Genomic DNA, 26,255 nt, shown 5'->3' on the forward strand with positions numbered 1-26,255 from the left:
CAGTAAGACTACAGAGCCGGCATCCATCTTATCTGATGAATGTATGACCTCCTTGACCCGGCGAACCCAATGGGTCGTGGACTCACCCTCCTGCTGCTTACAGTTAGTCAAATCCACAATTGACATAGATTGCCTGCAGGTATCTTTGAAGTTTTGAATGAACCGGGCTTTCAGCTCAGCCCAAGACCCAATGGAGTTCGGCGGTAACCCTTTCAACCACATGCGGGCAGTTCCATCTAACATCATGGTGAAATATTTGGCCATGGCCGCCTCACTGACCTCCAGCAATTCCATAGCCATCTCATAACTCTCAATCCAGGCTGCAGGCTGTAAGTCCGCTGTATAGTTAGGCACCTTCCTAGGGCCCTTGAAGTCCTTAGGTAGACGTTCATTACGGATGGCTGGTACCAAACAAGGGACACCCCCGGTCCTGGTAGAAATACCCACATCAACGGACGTCGTCAGATAAGCCAGGGGGGTCTGATAAGCCGTCAATTGAGGCACTTGCTCCGCCTCTTGCCGCGCTTGGTCTGTTGCGTAGAAGGCTCCATTATGAGCCGGGCCATGGCCAGGGGGCGGGTCATGGCGTCGGACATTACTTGAACCGGTTGCTGAGACCATGTGCCGGCTGTAAGTCGGGCTCTGGCCTGGACGAGGGGTCGAGTGGATCCTGTCGCGGCTGTAGGAGTACGCCTCTTGCTGCGCTAGTGCCGTCTGCAGGAGTTCCCTGACCCGGCGGGTTTCGATGGCCGTCGGAGAGTCGCCGTCAACGGGGAGAGCCGCCAGTCGCGCTGCCGCAGCCACCATGTTCTCCAGCGGGTTATCATAATGACCCGGGGGTATTGGCACATACTGAGGCGGGGCAGGGGGCACCTGGGGAGGCCCCATCACTTGTGGCTGAATAAGGGGAACAGACCCGGGCGCAATGACCCCTGGCGGGTTACTAGACCCTGCACCCGGCGTGTTGAAGAGATTGCGCGGATCGTAAACCGGTGGGAGTCGAGACTGGGCCTTCTGATGCCTCCTTCTCATGACCTCGTTGGCCGCGTTCTGATCCATCGTGAGTTGGAAGGACTGTGCCTGAATCAGCTGAGTCCGGGCGTCGAGAGCCGCCCGCTCCGCAGCCAGCCTGATCCCTTCCGCTGCAAGATCCTCTTTGGCTTTTATCAAATCCGATTTTAACTGTGCCACCTCCGCATCATGCTGAGCTTGATTCGCCGGGTCAACCGTGGCGGTTAACAGGGCCGTCATCTTGTCCGTGAGATCCATCAGCACCTGAGCCGGAGAAGGCACCGGGTTTCCCGATCCAGCAGCGGGGTTCTGAACAGGCTGCGCACCAGCCATAAAAACTCCAACCTGACTTGGCGGCTCAAAGAGGTCCGGAATACTGTCGCCGTCGGAACAACCCATGAGCCTGCCATCTTGAAGTTGGTACAACGAGTTTGATTCATCGGTGGCCGACTCGCCGTCGGAGCCGGCGGCCGTCTCATCACCGGATCCAGATCGATCGGAGAGTCCTCCATGGATGCACCCCACAAAAGCATGCCTTAAGGCAGGCCGGGTCCGGGCGGGTCGTGCACGCTGAGCCGTTTCGATGAGATCGGCGCAGAGATCCGGCTCGGGGCCCGGCTCACCAATCTTGCCAATGAAGACATGAATTCCGCCAAAGGGGACCCGGTACCCGTACTCAATTGAGCCGGCGTCGGGGCCCCAGTCCGCATCGTCGATGTAGAGCTTGCCGCGACGACTCTTGGTCATCCGGCCCACAGCGTATCCCTTGAGCCCTTCGAAGCTGCCCTTCAAGAACTCAGATCCACCGTGCGCTGGCCCCACGGTGGGCGCCAACTGTCGTGGAGTTGTCACGGCAGATGTCCTCGAGCTAGGACTTAGTCGTGGAGCCATCGCAACTAGGAAGCTTGAAGGGGTTATGCGGGACAAGGAACACGAGGGTTTATACTGGTTCGGCCCCTTACGGTGAAGGTAAAAGCCTACGTCCAGTTGAGGTGATTATTGATTAGGGTTACTATTGCCAGGGAGCTAAACAGCTATGCCCGGCTCTCGATGAGATTGTTGTCGCCCCTAAACCGCTGTCAGGTCGTCCCTTTATATAGGGAGGCTGACGCCCAGCAGCCCTCAGAGTCCCGGCCGGCTCATAAGATTGTCCGGCTCGGACTCTAAACTATACTTGCCTTACACGACAAGTTCTACTATAATAATGATTGTAACTACGGGCCTTAAGCCATATCCGGGTCTCAGCCCATCTCTGGCCCATCGTCTTGAAACTTGGCTCCGGGCTTCTGGCAACAACCGTACGAGTAACCCGGCCCCTCCTGGCGGGTGACTCTAAGGTCCATATCCTCAACACCCCGGGTCTATTTTCCATCAAATTAATCTCCCTACAACAAGTTATTTCTGGCACCGTTTATTTTGCAATCTTTACTTTCAATCTTTATCATAAAAATACCAAAAATATTATCTTATCATATCTATCAGATCTCACGTTCGTAAGTGACCGTGAAGGGATTGACAACCCCTTTATTGTGTTGGTTGCGATGTTTTTATTTGTTTGTGTAGGTGCGAGGGACTTGAGCGTGGTCTCCTACTGGATTGATACCTTGGTTCTCAAAAACTGAGGGAAATACTTACGCTACTTTACTGCATCACCCTTTCCTCTTCAAGGGAAAACCAACGCAGCACTCAAGAGGTAGCAGGCCAGTACAAGGGGCATGTCAAGGCGTGCACTGTCATATTAGAAGCGGTGGCTTCGCAGGATCTTTGGATATGGAATTCTTTCTTCGGCATGGAAGGTTCTCACAATGATATCAACGTGCTGCAGGGTTCTCCAGTCTTCGCAAGGCTTGCAGAAGGCCAGTCCCCACCTGCCAACTTTGAGATCAATGGCCACCAGTACAACAAGGGATACTATCTAGCTGATGGTATATATCCTCAGTGGTCAACTTTTGTGAAGACAATCTCGAAACCCCAAGGTGAGAAGAGAAAGAGATTTGCCCAAATGCACGAGAGTGCTAGAAAGGATGTGGAACGTGCTTTTGGTGTGCTTCAATCCCGGTGGGGTATCGTTCGAAACCCTGCACTGTCATGGGATGAAACGAAGCTTTGGGAGGTGATGACTGCTTGTGTGATCATGCACAACATGATCGTCGAGGACGAGCGTGATGAGAGCATCTTCGACCAAGGATTTGATTATCAAGGTGAAAATGTTGAGCCCCTGCACCAAGAACCGGCCACATTTGAACAGTTTGTCCAATTCCATCGTGAGCTGCGTGATTGGCACACTCATTTGGATCTTCAAAATGACTTGGTTGAGCACGTGTGGGATCACATTGGCAACCAATAGATGTATTGGTTTATTTTATGTTCAATCAAGACAATTTTGATTTGGTTGTAAAACTATTTTATTATAGACAATTTCAATTGGGTTGTAAAACTATTTTTATTTTCGGACAAATATTTGGATGTGCAAACTAGTTTTGATATGAAAATATGGGCATTTTTGGCCCTGGCGGACAGGATGGGGCAAACGGATGCGGCCGCGCACTGGGCGCACGGCCACCGCATCACAGGACATGCCCGGACACGACCCCATCGCCCTACCCAAAGGGACAAAATCCGGCCAAACCAGACGTCCGTTTGGGGTCACGCGGTGGAGTTGGCCTTACTCCTCTTTTACATTTAATATTTTTCCCTGGGACACCATTCATTATGACAGAGGCAGAGGTTGTAGTTAGTATAATTTTGACCCATATAATCCATTTAGCTGAGAAACCAAGATGTTCCATCATATAGTATATTGCATTGTAATCTACCTTGTCAAAAGCCTTTTCAAAATCAATCTTGTAGATCACAATGGGCATTTTGGACTTGTGACACATGTGAATATATTCAAAACTCCATGCTAAGCAGTCCTGAATGTTCCTGGTTTTGATAAAACCATATTGGTTGTTGTTTATCCTTTTTACCACTTCCTTTTGAGCTCTGTTGGCCAGGAGTTTGGTGGTAATTTTAATGGGCATGCTGACAAGAGATATTGGCCTAAAGTCATTGGGATTTTCTGGGTTCTCTTTCTTAGGAATGAGAGCAATGAAGGCAGTGTTCACAGGTTCCAAGGAGATCTTCTCATTGTAGAAATCATCAATGAATTTGTATATATACTCCTTAATAATGTGCCAGCATTTTTTCATGAATAAGCCATTAAATCCATCAGGTCCAGGAGCTTTATCATTTTGCATATGTTTGATCACATCATCAATTTCATCCGTTGTGAAACAACTGTCCATGTGGTCATCAATTGGATTCAGGCAAGGTGATCAATATTAAAGAGCTTGCAAGTGTTCTCAGTCATACCAATTCTTTCTTTGAAAGACTGCCATATGAGTGCTGCCTTTTGGTCATGATCGTATACTTCCATATTATCTAAGTTTTTTAGGAAGGAGATATAGTTGTGTCTAAATACCTGAGTGGCAATAGCATGGAAATTTTTTGTATTTTCATCTCCCAAATTGGCCCATCTTATATTTGCTCTGATCCTCCAATATTTCCTTTTTGCCTCCAAAAGTTTATTGGTATGTGTGATAAGAGCCTTTCTGAAATTTCTCTCAATTCTAGTCAGCTATCTCTGTTCTTCCATACCATCCAGCAGCTTGACATAGAAACAACAATTTTCAATGGTTTTATTTAGTTTGGAGAAATTTTTGCTCCATATTTTGAGGCCTTTCCTTACTACTTTGAATTTAGCCACCAGGTTTTTTACAGAGTCTGAAAAATGTATGCTGTTATTCCAACACCTATCCACAGTCTCAATGAAGCCCTCAAAGTCAGCCCAGAATTCTTCAAATCTGAAGATATTACTTTTGGGAACTTTAGTATCAATTTGTACCTTGATGGGTACATGATAAGAGGAAATTTTTGCCAGAGGAAAAGCCATAGTGTTGGGATGATCATTGATCCATTCTGAGCTGGTAAAAATCCAGTCCAATTTTTCCAAAAGAGGATTCTTTTACATATTGCTCCAGGTAAATGCTCTGCCCATGAGGGGAATTTCCATCAGATCAAGATTAATGATAATGGAGTTGAAAGTCATCATGCTATTGTGGTCTCCACCATTTCTGTTCCTATTTTCAGGACCTCTAATGAAATTAAAATCACCAAGTAACATCCAATATTTTGATGCTGCCATATTTAAAGATGTCAACCAAGCAGTGAATTCCATTTTTCCTTCATCAGAATTTGGCCCATATATATTTGTGAGGTACCATGTGGAGTTGTCCATTGCAGATGTGAACTCAATGGTAATGTGGAAATAGTTCATAGAGATCACTCTGCCTGAAAATGATTAGTGTTCCATAATGTGATAATGCCACCTGAAGCTCCAACTGTTGGAGAGAAAGCATATTGGTTGAATCTTTTTGGGAATTTTTCTTATGTAAGCCAGATCAAAATGCTCACGTTTGGTTTCCTGAAGAGCAATAATGCTGCAATTGCTTTCCTCAATTTTCATTCTAATATCATCCCATCTTTTCTGAGAATTAATGCCTCTAACATTCCAACATAATATATTCCAGTTTCTATTCATTAGAAAACAGTATTGGGAATGTTGTATTCATACCAGTTCTAGCTTGGTATGAGGAGGTTGTTCTTGTTGGCATAGAGTGGGGAGAATTGATGCTGTCAAGGTCATCAGAGGGCCAAAGTTTTTGATCAGATCTAGAGACTAGTATAGACACAGGTAAACTGAAATAAACCCTGCTGAAATAACTGATAAGCAAGTACCATGAGTGCCATAGTTGCTCATTATTACAGACCAAACCTAGCAAGGATGCATGCAGGCATCTGAAATACATTAGTCTGAAAGCAAAGCATTGATATAAAGATACTAAACTGCAAAAGCCAGAAACACCATAAGGACATATCCTGAGCATGTGTTTAATCATCTAAACTGTCATAATTGAGGACCTTGGAGCTCACATCCTTGTGCGCCATCTTGCAAGGTCCAGTGCCAATCGCCTGTAGGGTGTTGATTGGAAGTTCAGGTGGAGGCGGGGCTTGTTTTTCAATGATAATTGCATCAAATTTTGGCCCCAGGTTAATAGCAACCTCATTTTTTTCTTGCTATTGGCTTGGTTACTGCTTTCTGGTTTGTCAGCAATGTGTGCTACAACAGCCTCTTTGTTTTTGAAGCCCATAGTGAGCTTAGCAATCCTGTTGCTCCTCCTGCACATGGCTTCATCCACAATAACATTTTTTCTCTTGTTTGTAGCTCTGCCAGGTTTGCTTGTAGCAGCAAAAGTGTCTGCATTAATTTCCACAATACTTGCAGAGCTGGATTGCTGGGTAACCTACTAGGAGGTGGATGAGGTTTGGAATTTTAGGATGCATTTCTTCCTAGTCCCATTAGAGCCCTCAATATCCATAATCTGACAGGTGGCATTAACAATGCTAGTGTCACCAATCATTGGGATGATGTTCTCATTGTTGGAAGCCAGGTTGCTAATCAGCTTTTGTAGTGCAGATATATGCTCAGTTCTGCCTTCAACGGTAATGTTATCCTGATTATCAGACTCCTAGCTTGCAGCAGAGATGTCATTATAGTTCATATTGGTATTCTGAGGGGGGGAATAGGGTTGTTTTGAGCCAGAGGAACAGGGATGAAATCTTCCTCCATAGCAGCAGATACATCCACATGATTACTCTGAGGAATATTGTGATTGACATAGTTAAGAGGAGCATCATAAACAGTAGCAGGAGCATCATTCACAACATTATGATTCTCATTCCCATCAGCAATGGCATCATTTACAGCAGAATGATCCTCATTGAAAGCAGCATGGACCTCATTCACAGCAGTATGGACCTCATTCATAGCAGCAGGAACCTCATTCCCAGCAGCAGGTGCAACATCTGGTATGTTGTTGCCAATAGCAACCTGAAATTGTTCCTGTGTCTCTGCAACATTGAATTGGCCATCTGCAGCATGCACATCCTCATATGGAGCACCCAGGTTCTCATTGTGTGGATTGATAACCACTTGTTCCATAGGAATATTTCCAATCACTTCATCATGCCAGAAACCACCATGGATATGTGGCAGAGGGTGAGGGTTTCCACCATCAGGGGGCAGTGGATCTTCATCACCACCCTGTTGTCCAATGATCTCTCTAGATAAGATGTAAGTAGGACATGTCCGGGAGTCTCCATAACCGATGTCATCAAGATTGCCCAGCACAACAATGCTCAAGGGCAAAGTATCAGGGTTAATTACTCTAACCTTCACAATGACTCTGGTTTTGTCCCTAGGATCTTTATTCCGTATGAGAAATCTACCATAGGGGGTCACAGTGCGACTAATTACGTTCACATCCCAGCATTCCAGGGGGTAATTCATAAGCATAAGCCAGACATCATGAGTAAATGTAATACTGCGATAGTTCAAGCCACGGTCCTGCCTAGAAATCCTCAAAACAGAGTCTCCGATCTGATAAGGGCTATTTGCAATGGCGGTGTCCCGAGAGCAGGCAGTAGTGAATTGAATAAGAGCAGATCCCATACCACAGCGCGAGGAGTAGTTGATTCGCCAGCCTCTGTTTTCCAAGAAGTTGATGATCATGGCGTTGGCGCCATGGAATTCCTCAGGGGCAATGCCAGGAACCAGCGTGGCGATTGCCCACTCGTCGCAAACCATGGGAAGCTCTCCACCCATGATAACATAGCCTCTCTGCTCGCGTAGGGGGCTAGGAGCGACAATGGTGGTGCCAGGAGGGAGGTGGGGTAGGGGTTGCATGGGTAACACGCCATGGGAGGCAAGCTCGAGGTGGGCGGTGAGATGTGAAAAGCAGAGGAGGGAGCAGAAGGTGAGGAGGCCAGGTTATGAGTAGTAGCGTTCAGTTTAAGAGGAGAGGCAGGCTGCTTGGCCCGATATACTCGGGCATTGTTTTGTTTAAAGAAACAATATCTGGCGATATGGTTATATCTGTAACAAACTCTGCACCTGATTTTATTTTGGCAATTAATGCGATAATGATCAGGTCCGAGGCATCGGTAACAGAACCGCGTGCTGGTGGCATGTACCGTATCAGACTCTGTGACTTCTGTTGGGCTGGGCTGAGGGACTGAATTCTCAAGATGGGTCGGCCCAATACAATGCTCGCGAGGCCGAACGGGGTTTGAAATTTGGTTGCGATCAGCGGGCTGTGATCCGCGATGCATGGAAAGTGGTTGAGAGCATGCACGTTCATCGCGTCGGGTGCCAGGTTCCAGATTTAGAACAGGAGTAGCGATTGGGATCCGGTTTGTGCACTGTCCAGATCAATTTTCCCTTTTTTTGCTGAGAGCTACTCGAATGTGTGAATGGGCCTCACATACTCAAACATCTTCCACGAAAAAAACAGAGACTTTGAATTTTTCTAGTATTTTTTCCTGAATTTAACTGTTCACCGGATGCAGATGAGGCCGGGCTTAGAATTGGATATTCGATCCGCAACCTCTACTATCTTAACATGTACACACGCCACCTCATCAAAGGCCCGCCATAACATGCATGTGAAAAAGTTTTTCATTATTAGTTGAACTCATGTACACACAGTACCTCACCACACCTGTCATGTCATTAAAGACATGCATGAGAAAGAGTTTTCCATTATGGTATGCCACTTGTATTAAAAAGAAATCGACTACACAATAACCAAATACAATAGATATATGTACTTTTAGGTTTAGTTCATATATTTTTATTTCAATTATTCATGCTTCATACAATCAAATCACTTGGAATATATTGCAAACGATTCCGCAGTAACGCGCGGAATATTCTTTAGTTAATGGAATCTCTCTGTGTCACTATTATTTCAATTAAAAAATCTCCTAAGGAAAAAGAAGCACCGAGATTTACTTATGTTGCGACCTCAACCGGATGCTAATGTATCTTCATGGGGTGAAAAACAGGGAGCTTAAAATGATCAGTGAACACCTTATCATTAACCGTTTAAACAAAGAAACCCCTGTCTATAACACTAGGATCCTTGATTTCATACTTAGGAGCGTTATGATTAGAAGAGCCAGGATAGCCTCTTCTAGAAAAACTACTTCTTGAGTGATGATAAAAAAGTTTTAAACTATCCAGAAATCCTTCTGCATAGCTAAAAGGCATTGGTGGTTTTCACCTTAGTAGTGCGTAGTTGCGTGATACAGAAAAAAATACCGGTTGTCCGGATTTTCATTTTGGGCATGTCTTTGAGGATGAGGCAGGTATCCTGATGCAGCCCCCGGATGTTTTGATAGTTTGAAGGGTCGCTAGATGCAGCGCCTACTCTGACCGGGGGAGGGGGGGGGGCAAATGATATGATGCAGGCCCTGAGCCTGGACATAGAGGGTCTCTTTGACTCAACATCATGGTCGTACCACGAGGAGATCGGTATGTTCGTGTATGTTTCACATTTTAGCACTCACAAGGAGAATAAAGTAAGCCACGAAAAAGAACTCTACAAGGACGGAACACCTTTATTCTTGTTCTATACGATCGAGCCCATGGACGATAACATGAGGAAAATTGAAAAGTTTTATGGAGAACGAAGTCTAAGATAAAGAGTGAAGCAGCTGGGTCATGCTGAAGCCCGTCGTCGTTGAGGCCCGTCCGTCGCCTAGCCGGTCTCTGGAACCCCATTTTGTTGGAGCTGGATGGGTCGGCGCAACTTCCTCCATGGTTGTGCTGGCGCAACTTCCTTCGTGGTCGTGTTGGTACATGCTAAGGGTGTGCTAGACCGGTGCTTCGATTTTTTTATGTTCTGTGTAGGTGTGAGGCACCCCATCACCATCAAGCCTGTAGATGTAGCAACACTTATCGCTTAGAAGGTGGCTTCGGATGAATAATTTTAAGCTTTATTGAATAATATAATTGTCTGGTGCGGAACCCGAGGCTCAACCTCCTTTTCTGAAATAAATAAAATTGAGGCCTGCAAATTAAAGTTAGCAGCTGGCTCTTACCCAAACAAACATAAAAAACAGTGTGTACGCAAGGACAGCCATCCCCTAGCTAAGCCGGTAGGGGGGCGGGAGAGGCTAGGGGGCTGTGGTAGGGGCCGGCGGGGAGAGAGCCGAGAGGAGGCCAAACGCGTCGGGGGCATTCAAGCCCTCCGTCTGCATTACATGTGCTCATGTACCCAAAAGGAAAGCAGGTAGTAGTAACGACCATTGTTATCACCTCGTCGGCCATCGGCCTGGGAGGTGCCGTGTGCGGTCCCGGTTTGGATCGCCGGTTTTGCTGACCCCGGCCTGCTGCATTATCAAGGGTGCATGATCTGGAGCACGCACGACCGGCTGTCTTTTTTTTGAAACAAGGCAAAAGACTTGCCATTTTCATTTAATAAGGAGAGGTTTGAGAACAGACATCGCCAAGCGGCGAAAAAGCAAAACAATTACTCTCGCGGTATTACATTACGCAAATGCTTAGCACCTGCATTGGCCCAAATCGAAACTTCCTCTTTGATGCCTCGCATGACAATCGCCACCGGCGCCGCTTTGCTCCTGAAGACACGAGCATTCCTTTCATTCCATATCTGCCATCCCACAAGAAGTAACAGGGAAGATAGGGCCTTCGTCGGGAGTGTATTATCAGAGAGAACCGCATCCCGCCAAGATTTCACCGAATCGAACAGGAGCCACGGAGCCGTGGGGATAGCAAGCCCAAGCCATGAGAAGACCGTATTCCAAATCCGAACAAAGAAACGACACTTGAAGATCAGGTGTGCTGCAGATTCTTGCACCTGAGTGCAGAGTGGGCATTTGTCACAATTTGGCCATCCTCTCCTCTGAAGCCTATCAGCCGTCCAAACTCTGTTGTGGATAATGAGCCACGCGAAAAATTTGCATTTGGGGGGAGCCCGCGCCTTTCAAACCGCAGTAGCCGAACTTGAAAGCGGGAGGTCATGAAACTGCGCCAAATAAGCAGACTTCGCAGAGTACTGCCCATCATTGGTTGACTTCCACAATATGGAGTCCTGGACACCCGGCTGAATGGCCACAGTCGCTAGCTTCTCCCAAAGGGCCAAGAATTGTTGAAGGTGTTCTAGAGTGAGGCCAGCGTCAATGTTGATTTGTGCTATCCAGTGCCCATCCCTTAAGGCCGTGGCGACCGTAACACCTTTCTTGCGTGAAATATCGAAAATCTTTGGCGCAATATCTTTAGGCCTAACGCCCTGAAGCCAAGAAGATTCCTAGAAGGAAGCCTTCTGTCCATCGCCGATCCTGACCTCAGTCAAGACCGCGAAAAGGTCGCGATCCTGACCTTGTCCTATCTTTGGGCCTAACGACCGGCTCTCCTTCACCACACACGGTTTTGCTGGGTATCTAGCTAGCATGTGCCTAGCTTGGCGCCTAGAGAATTGAACGTGCATGCATGCGGAGATACAGGTGTCCGTGTGAAACTAGTGGCTGTGGTTGTCATGTTTGTGGTCATGTCGTTCGTTCAAACCATGGATCGAGTAGGAAGCACCCAACACCCAACAGTAGTTATTGTGTTGTACTATTGCTAGGTCTCCTACAAAGTTTCAGGTGCATCGCACCTTAGGTGCACTCCGGCACACCCTCTTCCAAGCAGGATCTAGTAAATATTTAAGGAAACTGTATGTAAATTCTTGTAGATAGGACAAGAAGCAACACTCGAACATTGCGCGATTACTTTTCAAAAATAAAATGTGCAGTGCCTCTAACTGCCCCCGGACAACCCGGCGCAAGATACTGAGCGCAAGAAGCATGAGGCTTGGCTCATGTGATTGGTTCACTTGGCAGCCGGTGAGTGGATCGTTAGCATGCTCATGTTCATGTGTTCCTTGTTTGGCGTAGCTTTGATCACAAAGAAAGTGGGAACGTGCATTGGTTTCTTCCTTTTGGTTGATTATATAATTAAGGATTTAGAGATTCGTTTCTGAACTGATAAACTGAACTAATTTGAGGATTTCACATGAGCATTAATGCATCACATCAGTAAAGATATTTAAGGATGCGAGGAGGCATCCGACGGATCCCACATACTACTCGAAAGTCAATCTCATATCAATGTCAAACCAAATTTTCACTAGGTTGACTTTCAGTATATGAGTACATCAAAAGTCAATCTCATGTTAATGCCAAACCAAAATTACAGTACTAGGTTGACTTTCAGTGCGTGTGGTGTTCTTGGGGTTTTAGGAGAATACTACTCCCTCCGTCCCATAATGTAAGACGTTTTTTGACTCTAGTGTAGTGTCAAAAAACGTCTTACATTATGGGACGGAGGGAGTAGCATTTTGTATCCAGGTGTGGTGTAGGCTGTCGTTTTTGGCGCTCTATGTGTAATTATATCTTGTTTCTCTCTTTAATATATAGGGCGCTCAATTTTCTTCCGCGTTCTTGAAAAGCAAGACTTCCAATATACTTGTATGGGGTTTTATGTGATCTCCCGCTGGCAGCCCTAGAGGTTTTATTGAACATTTATCCACCAGCTTTTAATTAAGGCCATGCTTGGTGATGCCACTTGTGTACTACTCCCTCCGTTCGGAATTACTTGTCACAAAAATGAATAAAAGTGGATGTATCTACTACTAAAATACATCTAGATACATTCATTTTTTGAACGAGTAATTCCGAACGGAGGGAGTAGTGTGCAAGCCAAGTTTATGGCACCGACGAAATATACTTAGTGTTGGAAGGATATTACGGTGTTAACTGAAGATAGTAGCAAAACACCAATAACCTGGCATGTTTGCAAAAATAGGAGTGACAACAACAATTACTTAAAAATATTGTGTTGTTCAGATTTGTCTAAACTTCACATTTTACCCCGTAATTGTGATATCTCTTATCCCACTAAATAAAATCTCAACAAATTTACCTCTTTGTTATCACACTGCGACAACATTTACCCAACCACAAAAGCTAAATCGTTAGGATGACATGGTAGATGACTGGACAAACGTACTCGTTAGGGACTTACCAAGTGACATGTAAAATTCATCAAATCAACCAAATTATATGAAATTGCATCATGTTTGCCATACATGTGTGGCTAGCTGCACTGCACTGCTTATGTACCATATTGGATACACCTACATTGAATATCATGCGAAATTGTTTGCCCAGTCACCTGAACCGCCAACGTAACTGGTGGGTTTCGCCACTATATAATTTTACCAGTCTGGGAAAAAATATTAAAATGGAGTACTAACCAGCATCACAAGGTCACATCCAACTATGGAGTACAATGTGTCAAGATTTTCTAAAAGAGGGTAAACACTACCCCAATATCACAACTAGAGGATTTTACTCTTTTTGGTTAAAATTGCACAAGCAAAGTAATTGCAAGAAAAAGATAGATGCATATGTTCCAGCCTATGCTTAATGTTGTTACTTTCTCTGTATAGGGGCGATTCTATGTGTAAGCTGTGGGGTTAGCTGACCCCGCAGGTTTTTAGATTGCAAGCCTAGTTGTAATATTTGTGGAAAAAATTAGGATATTTTTAAGAGATTAGTGTAGTTGAACCCACGGTTTCTTGGTGCTGGCACCGCCCCTGTCTCTGTAGTTGTGTATGCGCGCGCGCATCAACAATTATACGTTGTGTTTTCAGGAGGGCACACGTACGGTGATGCACCTAAAGGTGCCCAACATTTTGAAGGAAAGTAACCAATTTAGGGCAACAAATACACTTGAGTATGTCCTACATCCATTGATCCATATAGCAATCCCAGACATTTTTATGTCGTTACCTTGTTGGAGGTATTGCTCGGTTATGTTCGGACTGTTTCTTCAGGGTGAAAACTTTGATTCCAGCCTCTGTGGTTGGATCCGGCAACGGTGGCGCTTGAGTGTCGCTTCCTTCCTGAAGGCATTGTTGTTGAAGATCCTCGTCATCAATGTGGTGTCAATGGTTGGTGTGGATATGGTCTTAGTTGTAGTTTGTCGATCGTTGACCTGATCGCTTTGGGGTATTTTTCTCTTTCTTTTTCTCCACGCCTACGCATAGCTTTTTGTCTTAGGACTTTGCTAGTTGTTGGTGTGTTTATGCGTGTGTGTGTTGGATTGGCTGTGTGCATCCTAATTATGCAGAGGCCGGGTGTTCGCTCATTGTATTGTATCCTCTTGATGCTTCATTTGAGCCAATAAAATTCACCCTTTGTCGAAAAAGCAATCCCAGAAATTGAACGCAAAGGCAAGTGGCAGAATTTTCGCAGCTACCAGCAGTTAGTAGTACTCCCTCCGTTTCTTTTTAGTCTGCATATAAGATTTGGTCAAAGTCAAACTTTGTAAAGTTTGACCAACTTTATAGGAAAAAATATCAACATCTACAATACTAAAGCTATATGGTATGAAAATTAATTTCATGATGCATCTAACAATATTGATTTCGTATTGTGAATCACGGTATTTTTTCTATAACTTAATCAAAGAAACGGAGGGAGTACTAGCTTGGCCATACACTCCCACATGCCGAGCACATGCATGCAACATATATCTGCCGAACACTGCAACATGGCGAGCACTGTTGACATATGAAACCGCCCGGTCTGCCTCATGGCGTCAAGAAACGATCAAAAACCACAGCTAGTCCGGCCATTAACTCCCCGATCGCCCATCAATAGTACGACCCAGCCAACACGGCTAGGTGCACGTACGCATGCACAACACAGATGCACATGCAAGCACCGATCCACAATTGTTTGTTTACGTTATAGAGCTAGCTCTCTGCTCTCCTTTTTTCTTAATGCGGTCTGACCCATAGATGGGACGGTCGAGGCATCGCATGCGTATGGGTTGGCGCCTCTCTTGCTCCATCGGTTGAGTGTACGTACTGCGGTGCATGCACTGCACCGGTATCGTGCCCATGGGGGCTGGCCGGCGCGCGCATTAACCCGCTACCTCCTCAACCAGCCTGCGGCCATTAATCTCCCCCTCCATCCATCCTCTTCCCTGCTCCATTGATCTCCCCGTATAAATCCCCGCGCCCCGCGCCGCGAACTCCCACACACCAGAGCCAGCCAGCGCCCACCTCGCAGAGCCGTGGCAGCCTCGGCAAACCCTGTAGCTTCCATAGCTGGCTAGCGAGCTCACACGAATCGGTGGTCTGTCTGCAGAACCGTGGTGGCTCGGGGTTCCATTCACGAGGTACGTGCGAGCCAGCGTCCTTGTGGAGGTAGAGAGACCGGCGGTTCGATCGCCATGGACAGGGATCTGTTCCGGACGGTGAAGCAGGGGACGCGGAACCAGGCCAGGCTCCTGTACCACCGCCTGGTGTGCCGCCTGCCGCACCTCCTCGCCGTCACGCTGCTCCTCGTCGTGGCCCCGCCGCTGGTGTCCACGCTGTCGCTCGCCGCGCTCTGGAGCGAGGCGCGCGCCAACGCGGCCGTGCTGGTGGCCGCGTGCGCGGGCTGCGCCGCCGCGGCGTATGCCTACGCCACGTCGCGGCCGCGGCCCGTGTACCTGGTGGACCTGGCCGGGTACAAGCCCGGGCCGGCGCACGAGGCGACGCGCGCGCAGGCCATCCGCCAGTTCGGGCTCGCCGGCGGGTTCGACGACGACAGCATGTCGTTCCAGAAGCGGATGATGGAGCGGTCGGGGCTCGGGGAGGCCACGCACTTCCCGGCGTCGCTGATGAGCATCCCAGTGGACATGTGCCTCCAGACGGCGAGGGACGAGTCGGAGGCCGTCGTGTTCGGCGTCGTGGACAAGCTGCTGGCCAAGACCGGCGTGCGCGCGGAGGACATCGGCATCGTCATCGCCAACTCCAGCCTCTACAGCCCCACGCCGTCCTTCGTGTCGCTGATCGTGAACCGGTACCGCCTCCGCCACGACGTCGTCAGCCACAACCTCAGCGGCATGGGCTGCAGCGCCGGCATCATCGCCATCGACCTCGCCAAGCACCTCCTTCAGGTATCCATGCATACATCTACTGATCTACATCACTCTCCCTCCGTTCGTCCATGCGAATTTAGTCACCTTGGTTAACCTAATGCAAAGCATGCACCACCCTGCCCATGCATGCACGGAAGACAGAACATGAGGCATCGTGCGACCCATGCATGCACAGCATGGCCTAGTACTGTAGCGTACATGTCCACGGGCAAGGGAATATCTGAGACATGCACTAATTGGTTAAGCTAGAATTAGACGTCGCATCACGCAGGTCGTTAGCATCAACATACTATGACAGGACTAGCATGATAGAGAACAAAACCATGTCAGTCTGAAATTTCACGTAGGTGTATAGGACTATGAATAAGATGGCAGGTCTAGCTGGTTCTTCCAACATTAAAGTATCCTTCATTTGTAGTCAACGTATTTATATAAGCCTGTTTTAACATTATTTTTGCCTTTATATTCATATGATAAATTAATCCGTCCTTATATTTCATCATATATGCAGTTTTTGTTGTTGTTGAGTGTGGGTTTGTCGATTAGCTAATTGCTCATGCCGAACGGTATCATATACGACAGTTCGAGAGAGGCAGGAAAAAAGCAAATTAACCGTGATTACCTTTAGCATGCATGACTGAAAATTACAACGAGAGTTAGCATGCATGTAAGTTGCGTGAATCCTTTTTACAGTGATCTTGGTGTGTGGCAATGGGTATAGCTTAACTCTAGCCTTATCTTTTGCGCACATATACGTAGTGAAGTGATGAGCCAACACACATGGGGCCATTTTTTAACTTCCGTCCTTTCCAGTGATGTACAAAAATTTCACATCAAATGTTTTAAGTGTTCCATTCTCAAGCCTAAACATATCATGGGTAATCTATTTCTACTATATGGTTCAAGATGACTAAAGATGCATTGCTATCAATACTTTCTCACAATAAACAATGAGGGAATGGTTTTTCTTGATAGTGGCAAAGGGGAAATAAGATCATCGATCTCTGTTTTTTCCATTATGTCATGCCTTAGATATATTATAAGAAAACTCCGTCTTATTTTACATCCTCGTTGTAGCGACCACTTGGTAGCATAGGAAGATTTGTTAGGAAACAAGATAATTTTATTCTTCAAGGACCTACCATGATGTCCGGCAATCCACCCCCTAAAAGTCATAATGGAGGTTACCCATGCTAATCGAACAACCGTGATCAAGTCCTAGATCAGAAACGGCGCCATAAATCTCACGACGTTCAGTTCTGAACAGTTCAGATCGACTGGCGATGGACCATCCTTACGTAAAGGAGGATGGCCCCGTAAACATAGGATGGTCCCATCAAATTACGGGCATCCCTCGATCCTGGACAACCCCATTTAAAATGTTACTCTCGATTCCCTCAAAAAAAAAAACTGTTACTCTCGAGATCGGCCCATCTCAAGGTGCAATATAGCTAACTTATGCTTCATTTCATGTCAAAAAAAAACCTATCCTTCATTTACGGTTGTAGAAGAATATTGCGTTTTAATTTGTTTATTATAGTCTCCTACAGATAAAATGGGCATGAAACTAGAAAAAACATCGGTTAGCTAAACAATAACATAACAATAAATGAAATAGCCAAAGCTGGTTGGACAGCAGTGCCAAACACAACCCTTTTGTTGTGAGCGTAAATAAACTCGACTAATTATCCCAGCTTTAATTGTCTGCAACGGAGGACGGTCAGGCACCCATACATACATATAGGACCCCCGTGACCGTTGGGTGTCGATTACTGCCATCATAATGTGTGCACGCCAGTCTCTGCCGGGTGGGTACTGGTGTACTGTTCGCTGCCCCCCTGCTGGCCATGGTTGGGTCACATCACGTCGTGTTCTCCGTTTCAGAAGAGTTTTGGACCACGCACTGGCGCAGCACGGCATCTGCGACGACGGAAGCGGTAAAAAAGTCTGGCATCAATTGGTACTAGAATACGGAGAGAACGCAGTAGTACCAGTAGGGGAAGAAAGAATCCGCCAGTACCAGCACTCCAGCAGTAGTAGCTATCGCCATGACTCGGAATCATCAAGGCCCGCCAAAATGGCCCTCCTCCTCCTCCTCCTCCTTCAGAGCATGATCAGTGAGCGAATCTGGGAGCATCCTACGCCAGGAAATCGATCTGTGCGCACAGTGGTGCACATGCACCATATGATTTTCTGTGTTGCTCCTCTACCATTATTAGTAGTAATTGTGATAATTCGGTTTGTTGGTTAATGAATGGACGTGGCATGGCATGGATGCTGCAGGTGCACCCGGACACGTACGCGCTGGTGGTGAGCACGGAGAACATCACGCTCAACGCCTACCTCGGCAACAACCGCCCCATGCTGGTCACCAACACGCTCTTCCGGGTGGGCGGCGCGGCGGTGCTGCTCTCCAACCGCCGCCAGGAGCGGGCGCGCGCCAAGTACCAGCTCATCCACACCGTGCGCACGCACCGGGGCGCCAGCGACCGGAGCTACGGCTGCGTGACGCAGGAGGAGGACGACGCGGGGCACGTCGGCGTCTCGCTCTCCAAGGAGCTCATGTCCGTGGCCGGCGAGGCGCTGCGCACCAACATCACCACGCTGGGGCCGCTCGTGCTCCCGCTCTCGGAGCAGCTCCGCTTCCTCGCCACCGTCGTGCTCAAGCGCGTCTTCCGCGCCGACGTCAAGCCGCACATCCCGGACTTCACGCTCGCGCTCGATCACTTCTGCATCCACGCCGGCGGGCGCGGCGTGCTGGACGAGCTGGAGCGCAGCCTCAAGCTCAGCGCCTGGCACATGGAGCCGTCCCGGATGACGCTCTACCGCTTCGGCAACACCTCCAGCAGCTCGCTCTGGTACGAGCTCGCCTACTGCGAGGCCAAGGGCAGGATCAAGAAGGGCGACCGGGTGTGGCAGATCGCCTTCGGCTCCGGCTTCAAGTGCAACAGCGCCGTCTGGAAGGCGCTCAGGGCGGTCGACGCCGTCGCCGTCGGGGACGCCGGCAGCCCCTGGGCGCAGGACGTCGACGTGCTGCCGGTGCACGTGCCCAAGGTGGTGCCCATCGACGACGACCAGGCGTCCTACAAGACGGCCGCCTAGTTTCTTTCTCATCCTCGAAGAATCGAAGCGTGCGTGCGTGCACCTGTGATCGTCTCTAGCTTGTGTCGCTGCTGGCCGGGCCTACTATATACTGAAGGGCAATTCTTCTTATACTACCGTGTAAATCAATATGAACCGACGAATGAACTGGAGAATTAATATTCCTTGACATGCGTCGCTGAATCAAGGTTAGTAGGTCTGCATTGTGGTAAAAACAGGGCATTCTGCTGCACATGGATTGAAAACGAACAGAAGTACTTACGCAGTTATACTAATAGGGTTCGGCAAATGAAGAAATCAACAAGCCGACCTTAGCTCAGTTGGTAGAGCGGAGGACTGTAGTCGTTGCAGATGAATCCTTAGGTCACTGGTTCGAATCCGGTAGGTCGGAACTTTTTATTTTGCTTTTCGTCTTTATATTCTTTGAAAAACAATAAGCAGTACAATTTTTGCTCTTTTGAGATGAATCAGTGCCAGAAATCCACATTTTATACGAACATTAAGAAAGCAAAGGAGATTTTGCAACCTAACTCAACTGAGGCAACACATGCAATCCATTATAGATGAACGTTGTTGGCTTATAATTTCCATGTAGCGTTTGTTGGGCAGCATTTGCGCTGTTGGGGTTTCATCCTTTGGGAGTAGTCCGCATGTGGTCAGGTTTATAACAGTTTTGCCCGGTTTTTCGTTTATTAACTGGGCAATTCTCTTCTTTTTAATTAATCAATGAGGCAAAACTTTTGCCTCTGTTCAAAAATAATTTCCATTCAATATCCCCATTGCACTAGTAAATCGATATGAACCAATGAATGAACTGAAGAATTAATACACCATGCCATGCGTCGCCGAATCATATGGTTGGTTCGATATGGTTGTCTCGCTTGCTCTGGAGGGTCACAGGCGGGTCTGAGGGAGGAGTAGCTTACTACCGGAGGTGGATGGCACCAGTAGCTGTTGTTTTGGTGCCATAGCAGTGTAATGTTCTTTCTGCAAGGCTCTTTGTATATATACATATACTTCTCTTAATGAAAATGAAGAGCAACGACAGCGGAAATTTCTTGTTCTTGAGAAAACAGAACATACTGCTGTGCTTCTATTGAAAACGAGAAGAAATAGGTGACAAGGTTTCTAAAATTGTAGGAATTGCTTGTTCTTGAGAAAACAGAACATAATGCTGTACTTCTATTGAAAACGAGTTTAAGAAATAGGACATAATGTCTCTAAAATTGTAAGAAACAACAAGCCGACCTTAGCTCAGTTGGTAGAGCGGAGGACTGTAGTCTTGCAGATAAATCCTTAGGTCACTGGTTCGAATCCGGTAGGTCGGACTTTTTATTTTTCTTTCGTATGATTTTAAGAAAACAAGCAGTTTGTAGTTTTTTTTTTACTAAATCTTACGGACAAGCATTTTGCAGTTGAATTCTCTTTGAGATGGAATCAGTGCCAGAAATCTACATTTTATACGAACATTGAGAAAGGAAAGGAGATTTTATAAAGATTGGTGCCACCTCACTAAGTCAAACACAACGACTGAATCTCCAAACGCTATTTTCTCTGAAAATGTAAAAACTCTACTTCATTTCAAATTCATACAACATTCATTGGCTTAAATCTTCCATTTCTGCATGACTGTATTTCTGCATGACGCTGGTTCAGAAAAGGGAAAATTTTCCATCTGGCTAACTTCATATTAAGTTAATGAATAATATTTCATCAGTCATTCCAGTACAGAAGCCAAAAGAAGAATCCCACATGAACAACCTGGATCTCCTTCCACCAAAACCTCCATATCGAGATGCCTCGGATTAATAAAATCACATCGGCTGTTTGTCATGAACTGTCGTGCCTGAAAATAAAGTTGAGTATTAATGAGGGAGCACCAGGTTCTGAGGTTGCAAGAAGTTGGTGCGGTAATAGAAAAACATACTACCTCCGTTCCTAAATACTCCTTTATATGACGTTTGGGTAGGCTAGTTTAGCCTACCAGAACGTCATATATTTTGGAGCAGAGGTAGTACATAGTTACTGTCTTGGCTATAATTACTCGAAAAGTGCTGGAAATGAAATCTACCTCAGTTTGGATATGGATTCTAAGGGAGATTTCCTCCACATTAGGCATAGCCCTAACGAGATGACTAAAAGCGTAGTCTAGATTGTCAGAATCTGACAATACTTCAATTTTTGCCTTTGTCAGCTTGTGAAATTTGCCAAGCACAATCCGCACATCCTGCTCTGAATAGTCGAATACTGTGAGATTTGGTGCATTCAGTTCCATGCTTTGTAGGCTGCAATTCTGAATACAAGCATACTGAAGGCGGTCTAGTGGCTCGGGCATAGTGAAGGAAGATATGAAACAGTCTGTTAGGCTCAACCGTTCAAGGACAGCACAGTGTGAGATCATGCAATGGAGGTCCTTCGATACATAAACGCAATGCAATATGACCTACTTTGATCACCAAAAAGATGCAGAGCGAAGTTGCAGACATCACCTGGGCATTTCGGTGGAGAGCGTAGATCAAGAACAACATTATTTGCCTTCGCTAAAATAGCAAACTGGAGCCATCGATCAAGATGATCCGGCAGTGAGCTTCGGTCTGCGATGGAGGGCACGCGTTAGTGTTGCGATGGGCTTCTACGGTGCTCGATCCGGCCGCGGCGAGGTCAACACGGCGCTGTCGGCATGCTTATCTCCTACACCTCCAGCTCCTTCCCAGTATCAAACCATGGTGAGGTCAACACGATGCGTCCCTCTCCCTCTCTCTGCGTGTCGAACCTGTCAGTAGATGTTCTTGAACCTGTCAGTAGCTAGGAAAAAGCCTTATGCTTGAAGGGAGTTGTGGAGGTAAATATCTCAATGTCGTGAAAGACGTTTAGTTCAGTTACTGCAATGGTGTATTTCCAACATGATCATCTGCCCCAGCAGTCACTGGCAAGTTCAGTTACTGCAAAGAATATGTTCAATATATAGTGAAACTGACCAAGATAAACTATGTGGGAACATCAGTGAAAATGTATGGTGTCCATATTTATTCTTAAATTCTGCTCAACTCTTTTTGGTGGAACTTCACTGAACTGTAGGCTGTCCATTTTTCATTCTGAAATTGAGAGCATAACGCTGTCATATTTATTCTGTGACTGAATGGTGGCAAGCGACTGAATATTTCTCTTGTATTCCTGTTACTATCAATGTACTAGATGGCAGGAAGTGACTGAATATTTCTGTTGCATGCTCAAATGACTGAATATTTCTACTCCATGTGGACATGCTGAATATTTCTAAATGGAGTAACTGGGTGTGCTGAGACCCGATTATGGTTTTCTCTAGATGATGGTGTCAGCGTCCCAGGTTCAGAGAAGAGCAGCAACGGCCTGAACATCGCCAAGTCAGTCAGCGTGGCATCAGGAGATCGCTCGGCGACCAATCAGGGGCAAGACCGCGTCATCACCAGGCCACCTAGGATCAAGCACCCGAGCCGCAGGTTCGTGGGCCCAGAGTGGGTGAACCCTTCTTAAGCCAAGTGGAGCAACGAAGACATCATCCAGTGGGATCAGGCAACCGGCACGGCACGGCTCCTTTTGCTTTCTCTTTTTTTCTTCTCCCCACAGACTTGTATCCTGTAAGCTACCTGCGAGTGATTGAATCTAGATCGAGATCGGGTGCCTAACATCGTGGTATCAGACAGCCACCCACCACCCCTCCGCCGCTCGCTACCGCCGCGCTGGAAACCCGCCGTCAGAAGCAGGCGCGCGACTCCCTCATCGCCGACATGGATCCGGCGTTGAAGGCGTACCTCGACAAGCTCAACGACGAGGCCATCGCTCGCGCCAACCGGCAGGAGGAAGACAACAAGGCCATCCTCAAGGCCGTGGCGACGCAGACCACCCGGATCGACGCTCTCGTCTCCTGGAAGCCGGAGCTAGAAGCGCGATTCGCGCAGCTCGAATCCGCCGTCGCAGCGCTCCAGGCAGCATCGGCCGCGCCCGTCCCCGCAACGCCGTCCATCGGATCGCCGCCGCCTGCGACCGTCCCTGTGGTCGCGCGCGAGATCCACGGGCAATCAAGCCATGACGTGTCGCTGCACCCCGGGGAGTCTCCAACGATGACTCTCGAGTCACCGGCGGCTTCCCCAATCACGCGAATCCTTCCCCATTACCTTCTCAAGTACTGGCGGTGATGGGGCAAGCGCCTCTGCCGATCTCGTTTCCCAATTTTGTGGGCGAGAACCCGCAGCTCTGGAAGACGCTTGCGGAGCAGTATTTTCAGATGTTTGCGGTTCAGGAGTCGTACTGGGTTCCCATGGCAATTCTGAATTTCTCGGGTCTGGCTGCCATTTGGCTGCAATCAGTGCAACGCAAGGTCGCTGGTCTGGCGTGGGATTCGTTCACGGCCCTGTTGTGCACTCAATTTGGCCGCGATAAGCATCAGTTGCTCATTCGTCAGTTCTATGCTATAGGACAGACGGATTTAGTTGCATGCATATTCCATTGAACGCTTTGAAACTTTGATGAACCACATGATATCTTATTTAGAACTGACACATCCTTATTTCTTGTTGACTCGGTTCATCGAGGGACTGCGGGTGGACATAAGGGCAGTGGTGCTCATTCAGCGGCCGCTTGACCTCGACACGGCGTGTGATACGTCTCCGTCGTATCTACTTTTCCAAACACTTTTACCCTTGTTTTAGACTCTAACTTGCATGATTTGAATGGAACTAACCCAGACTGACGCTGTTTTCAGCATAATTGCCATGGTGTTATCTTTGTGCAGAAACAAAAGTTCTCGGAATGACCTGAAACTTCACGGAGATTATTTTTGGAAATAATAAAAAATACTGGTGAAAGAATCAAGGCCAGGGGGCCCACACCCTTTCCACGAGGGTGGGGGGCGCGCCCCCCTGCCTCGTGGGCCCCCTGAAGCTCCACCGACCTCAACTCCAACTCCATATATTCGTGTTCGGGAAGAAAAAAATCAGAGAGAAAGATTCATCGCGTTTTACAATACGGAGCCGCCGCCAAGCCCTAAACTCTCTCGGGAGGGCTGATCTGGAGTCCGTTCAGGGCTCCGGAGAGGGGAATCCGTCGCCATCGTCATCATCAACCATTCTCCATCACCAATTTCATGATGCTCACCGCCGTGCGTGAGTAATTCCATCGTAGGCTTGCTGGACGGTGATGGGTTGGATGAGATTTATCATGTAATCGAGTTAGTTTTGTTAGGGTTTGATCCCTAGTATCCACTATGTTCTGAGATTGATGTTGCTATGACTTTGCTATGCTTAATGCTTGTCACTAGGGCCCGAGTGCCATGATTTCAGATCTGAACCTATTATGTTTTCATGAATATATGTTAGTTCTTGATCCTATCTTGCAAGTCTATAGTCACCTACTATGGGTTATGATCCGGCAACCCCGAAGTGACAATAATCGGGACCACTCCCGGTGATGACCGTAGTTTGAGGAGTTCATGTATTCACTATGTGTTAATGCTTTGGTCTGGTACTCTATCAAAAGGAGGCCTTAATATCCCTTAGTTTCCGCTAGGACCCCGCTGCCACGGGGGGGTAGGACAAAAGATGTCATGCAAGTTCTTTTCCATAAGCACATATGACTATATTCGGAATACATGCCTACATTACATTGATGAATTGGAGCTAGTTCTGTGTCACCCTATGTTATGATTGTTACATGATGAACCACATCCGGCATAATTCTCCGTCACCGATCCAATGCCTACGAGCTTTCCATATATTGTTCTTCGCTTATTTACTTTTCCGTTGCTACTGTTACAATCACTACAAAACCCAAAAATATTACTTTTGCTACCGTTACCGTTACTTCCATACTTCTTTGCTACTAAATACTTTGCTGCAGATATTAAGTTATCCAGGTGTGGTTGAATTGACAACTCAACTGCTAATACTTGAGAATATTCTTTGGCTCCCCTTGTGTCGAATCAATAAATTTGGGTTGAATACTCTACCCTCGAAAACTGTTGCGATCCCCTATACTTGTGGGTTATCAAGACTATTTTATGGCGCCGTTGCCGGGGAGCATAGCTCTATTCTTTGAGTCACTTGGGATTTATATCTACTGGTCACCATGAAGAACTTGAAAGACGCGAAAACAAAAATTTAACCCTCAACTACGAGGGGAGGTAAGGAACTGCCATCTAGCTCTACACTTGATTCACCTTCTGTTTTGAGTAAGCTTGCGACACCTAAACCTGCTTCTGCTATTAATTCTGATATGTCGCATGTTATTGATGTGCCACTTCTACTATGCATGATACTTATGATGAAACTACTTCTATGCTTGATACTACCGTGCCACTTGGTGAATTTCTTGATGAACAACTTGCTAGGGCTAGAGAGAATGAAATTATTGAACCTGCTAATATTGATGAAAGTGATGATGAAGATTCTCCCCCTAGATATGAATTTCCTGTTGTTCCTGAGGGCTATGTTATGGATGAAGAAACTGCTAGAGACTTTCTTGCTTGCAATGATAGGAATGATCTTAAGAAATTATTAGCTAAGCTAAAACAAAAAACTCTGAATGCTAGAATCAAATATGATCCTGCTTATGCTACTTCACCTATCTTTGTTACTGATAAGGATTATGAATTCTCTGTCGACCCTGATATAATTACTTTGGTTGAAGCTGGTCCCTTCTATGGCTATGAATCTGAAACTGTTGTGGCACATCTCACTAAATTAAATGATATAGCCACCCTGTTCACTAATGATGAGAAAACCCGCTATTACTATATCCTTAAAATATTCCCGTTCTCATTAAAGGGTGATGCTAAGATATGGTTTAATTCTCTTGATCCTGGTTGTGTGCGTAGTCCCCAGAATATGATTTATTACTTCGCTGCTAAATATTTTCCCGCTCATAAGAAACAAGCCGCCTTAAGGGAAATATATAATTTTGTGCAAATTGAAGAAGCGAGTCTCCCACAAGCTTGAGGGAGGCTTCTCCAATTACTTAATGCTTTGCCTGATCATCCTCTTAAGAAAAATGAAATACTTGATATCTTTTATAATGGACTAACCGATGCTTCCGGAGACCACCTGGATAGTTGTGCTGGTTGTGTTTTCAGGGAAAGAACACCAGATGAAGCTGGAATTCTATTGAATAATATGTTGACCAATGAAAATAATTGGACACTTCCTGAACCAACTCCTAAGCCAACTCCGAAGAAAAGGGGTGTGCTATTTCTCAGTCCTGAAGATATGCAAGAGGCAAAGAAATC

The 26,255-nt window shown here is 46.7% G+C and overlaps 2 protein-coding genes and 2 non-coding genes across 4 annotated transcripts; all 4 read left to right on the top strand.

The window, feature by feature from the left end:
* The first annotated feature begins 3,013 nt into the window (after nt 1-3,013).
* On the top strand, nt 3,014-3,358 carry LOC120963521 (uncharacterized). The gene has a single exon (XM_045227715.2). It carries the CDS (start codon nt 3,014-3,016, stop codon nt 3,356-3,358), a length of 345 nt encoding a protein of 114 aa, XP_045083650.2.
* Nucleotides 3,359-14,844: 11,486 nt separating this feature from the next.
* On the top strand, nt 14,845-19,166 carry LOC109781205 (probable 3-ketoacyl-CoA synthase 20). The gene is made up of 2 exons (XM_020339805.4): nt 14,845-15,913; nt 18,179-19,166. Exons 1-2 carry the CDS (start codon nt 15,203-15,205, stop codon nt 18,995-18,997), a joined length of 1,530 nt encoding a protein of 509 aa, XP_020195394.1. The 5' UTR covers nt 14,845-15,202; the 3' UTR covers nt 18,998-19,166.
* A 136-nt stretch (nt 19,167-19,302) lies between these two features.
* On the top strand, nt 19,303-19,388 carry TRNAY-GUA (transfer RNA tyrosine (anticodon GUA)). Its single transcript is given in 2 exon segments — nt 19,303-19,339; nt 19,353-19,388. It is a non-coding gene; the product is annotated as a tRNA-Tyr (tRNA).
* Nucleotides 19,389-20,240: 852 nt separating this feature from the next.
* Nucleotides 20,241-20,325, top strand: TRNAY-GUA (transfer RNA tyrosine (anticodon GUA)). The gene is given in 2 exon segments: nt 20,241-20,277; nt 20,290-20,325. It is a non-coding gene; the product is annotated as a tRNA-Tyr (tRNA).
* Nucleotides 20,326-26,255: the final 5,930 nt, after the last annotated feature.

This window comes from Aegilops tauschii, chromosome 4 (assembly GCF_002575655.3).
Source record: "Aegilops tauschii subsp. strangulata cultivar AL8/78 chromosome 4, Aet v6.0, whole genome shotgun sequence".
Classification (NCBI taxonomy): domain Eukaryota; kingdom Viridiplantae; phylum Streptophyta; class Magnoliopsida; order Poales; family Poaceae; genus Aegilops; species Aegilops tauschii.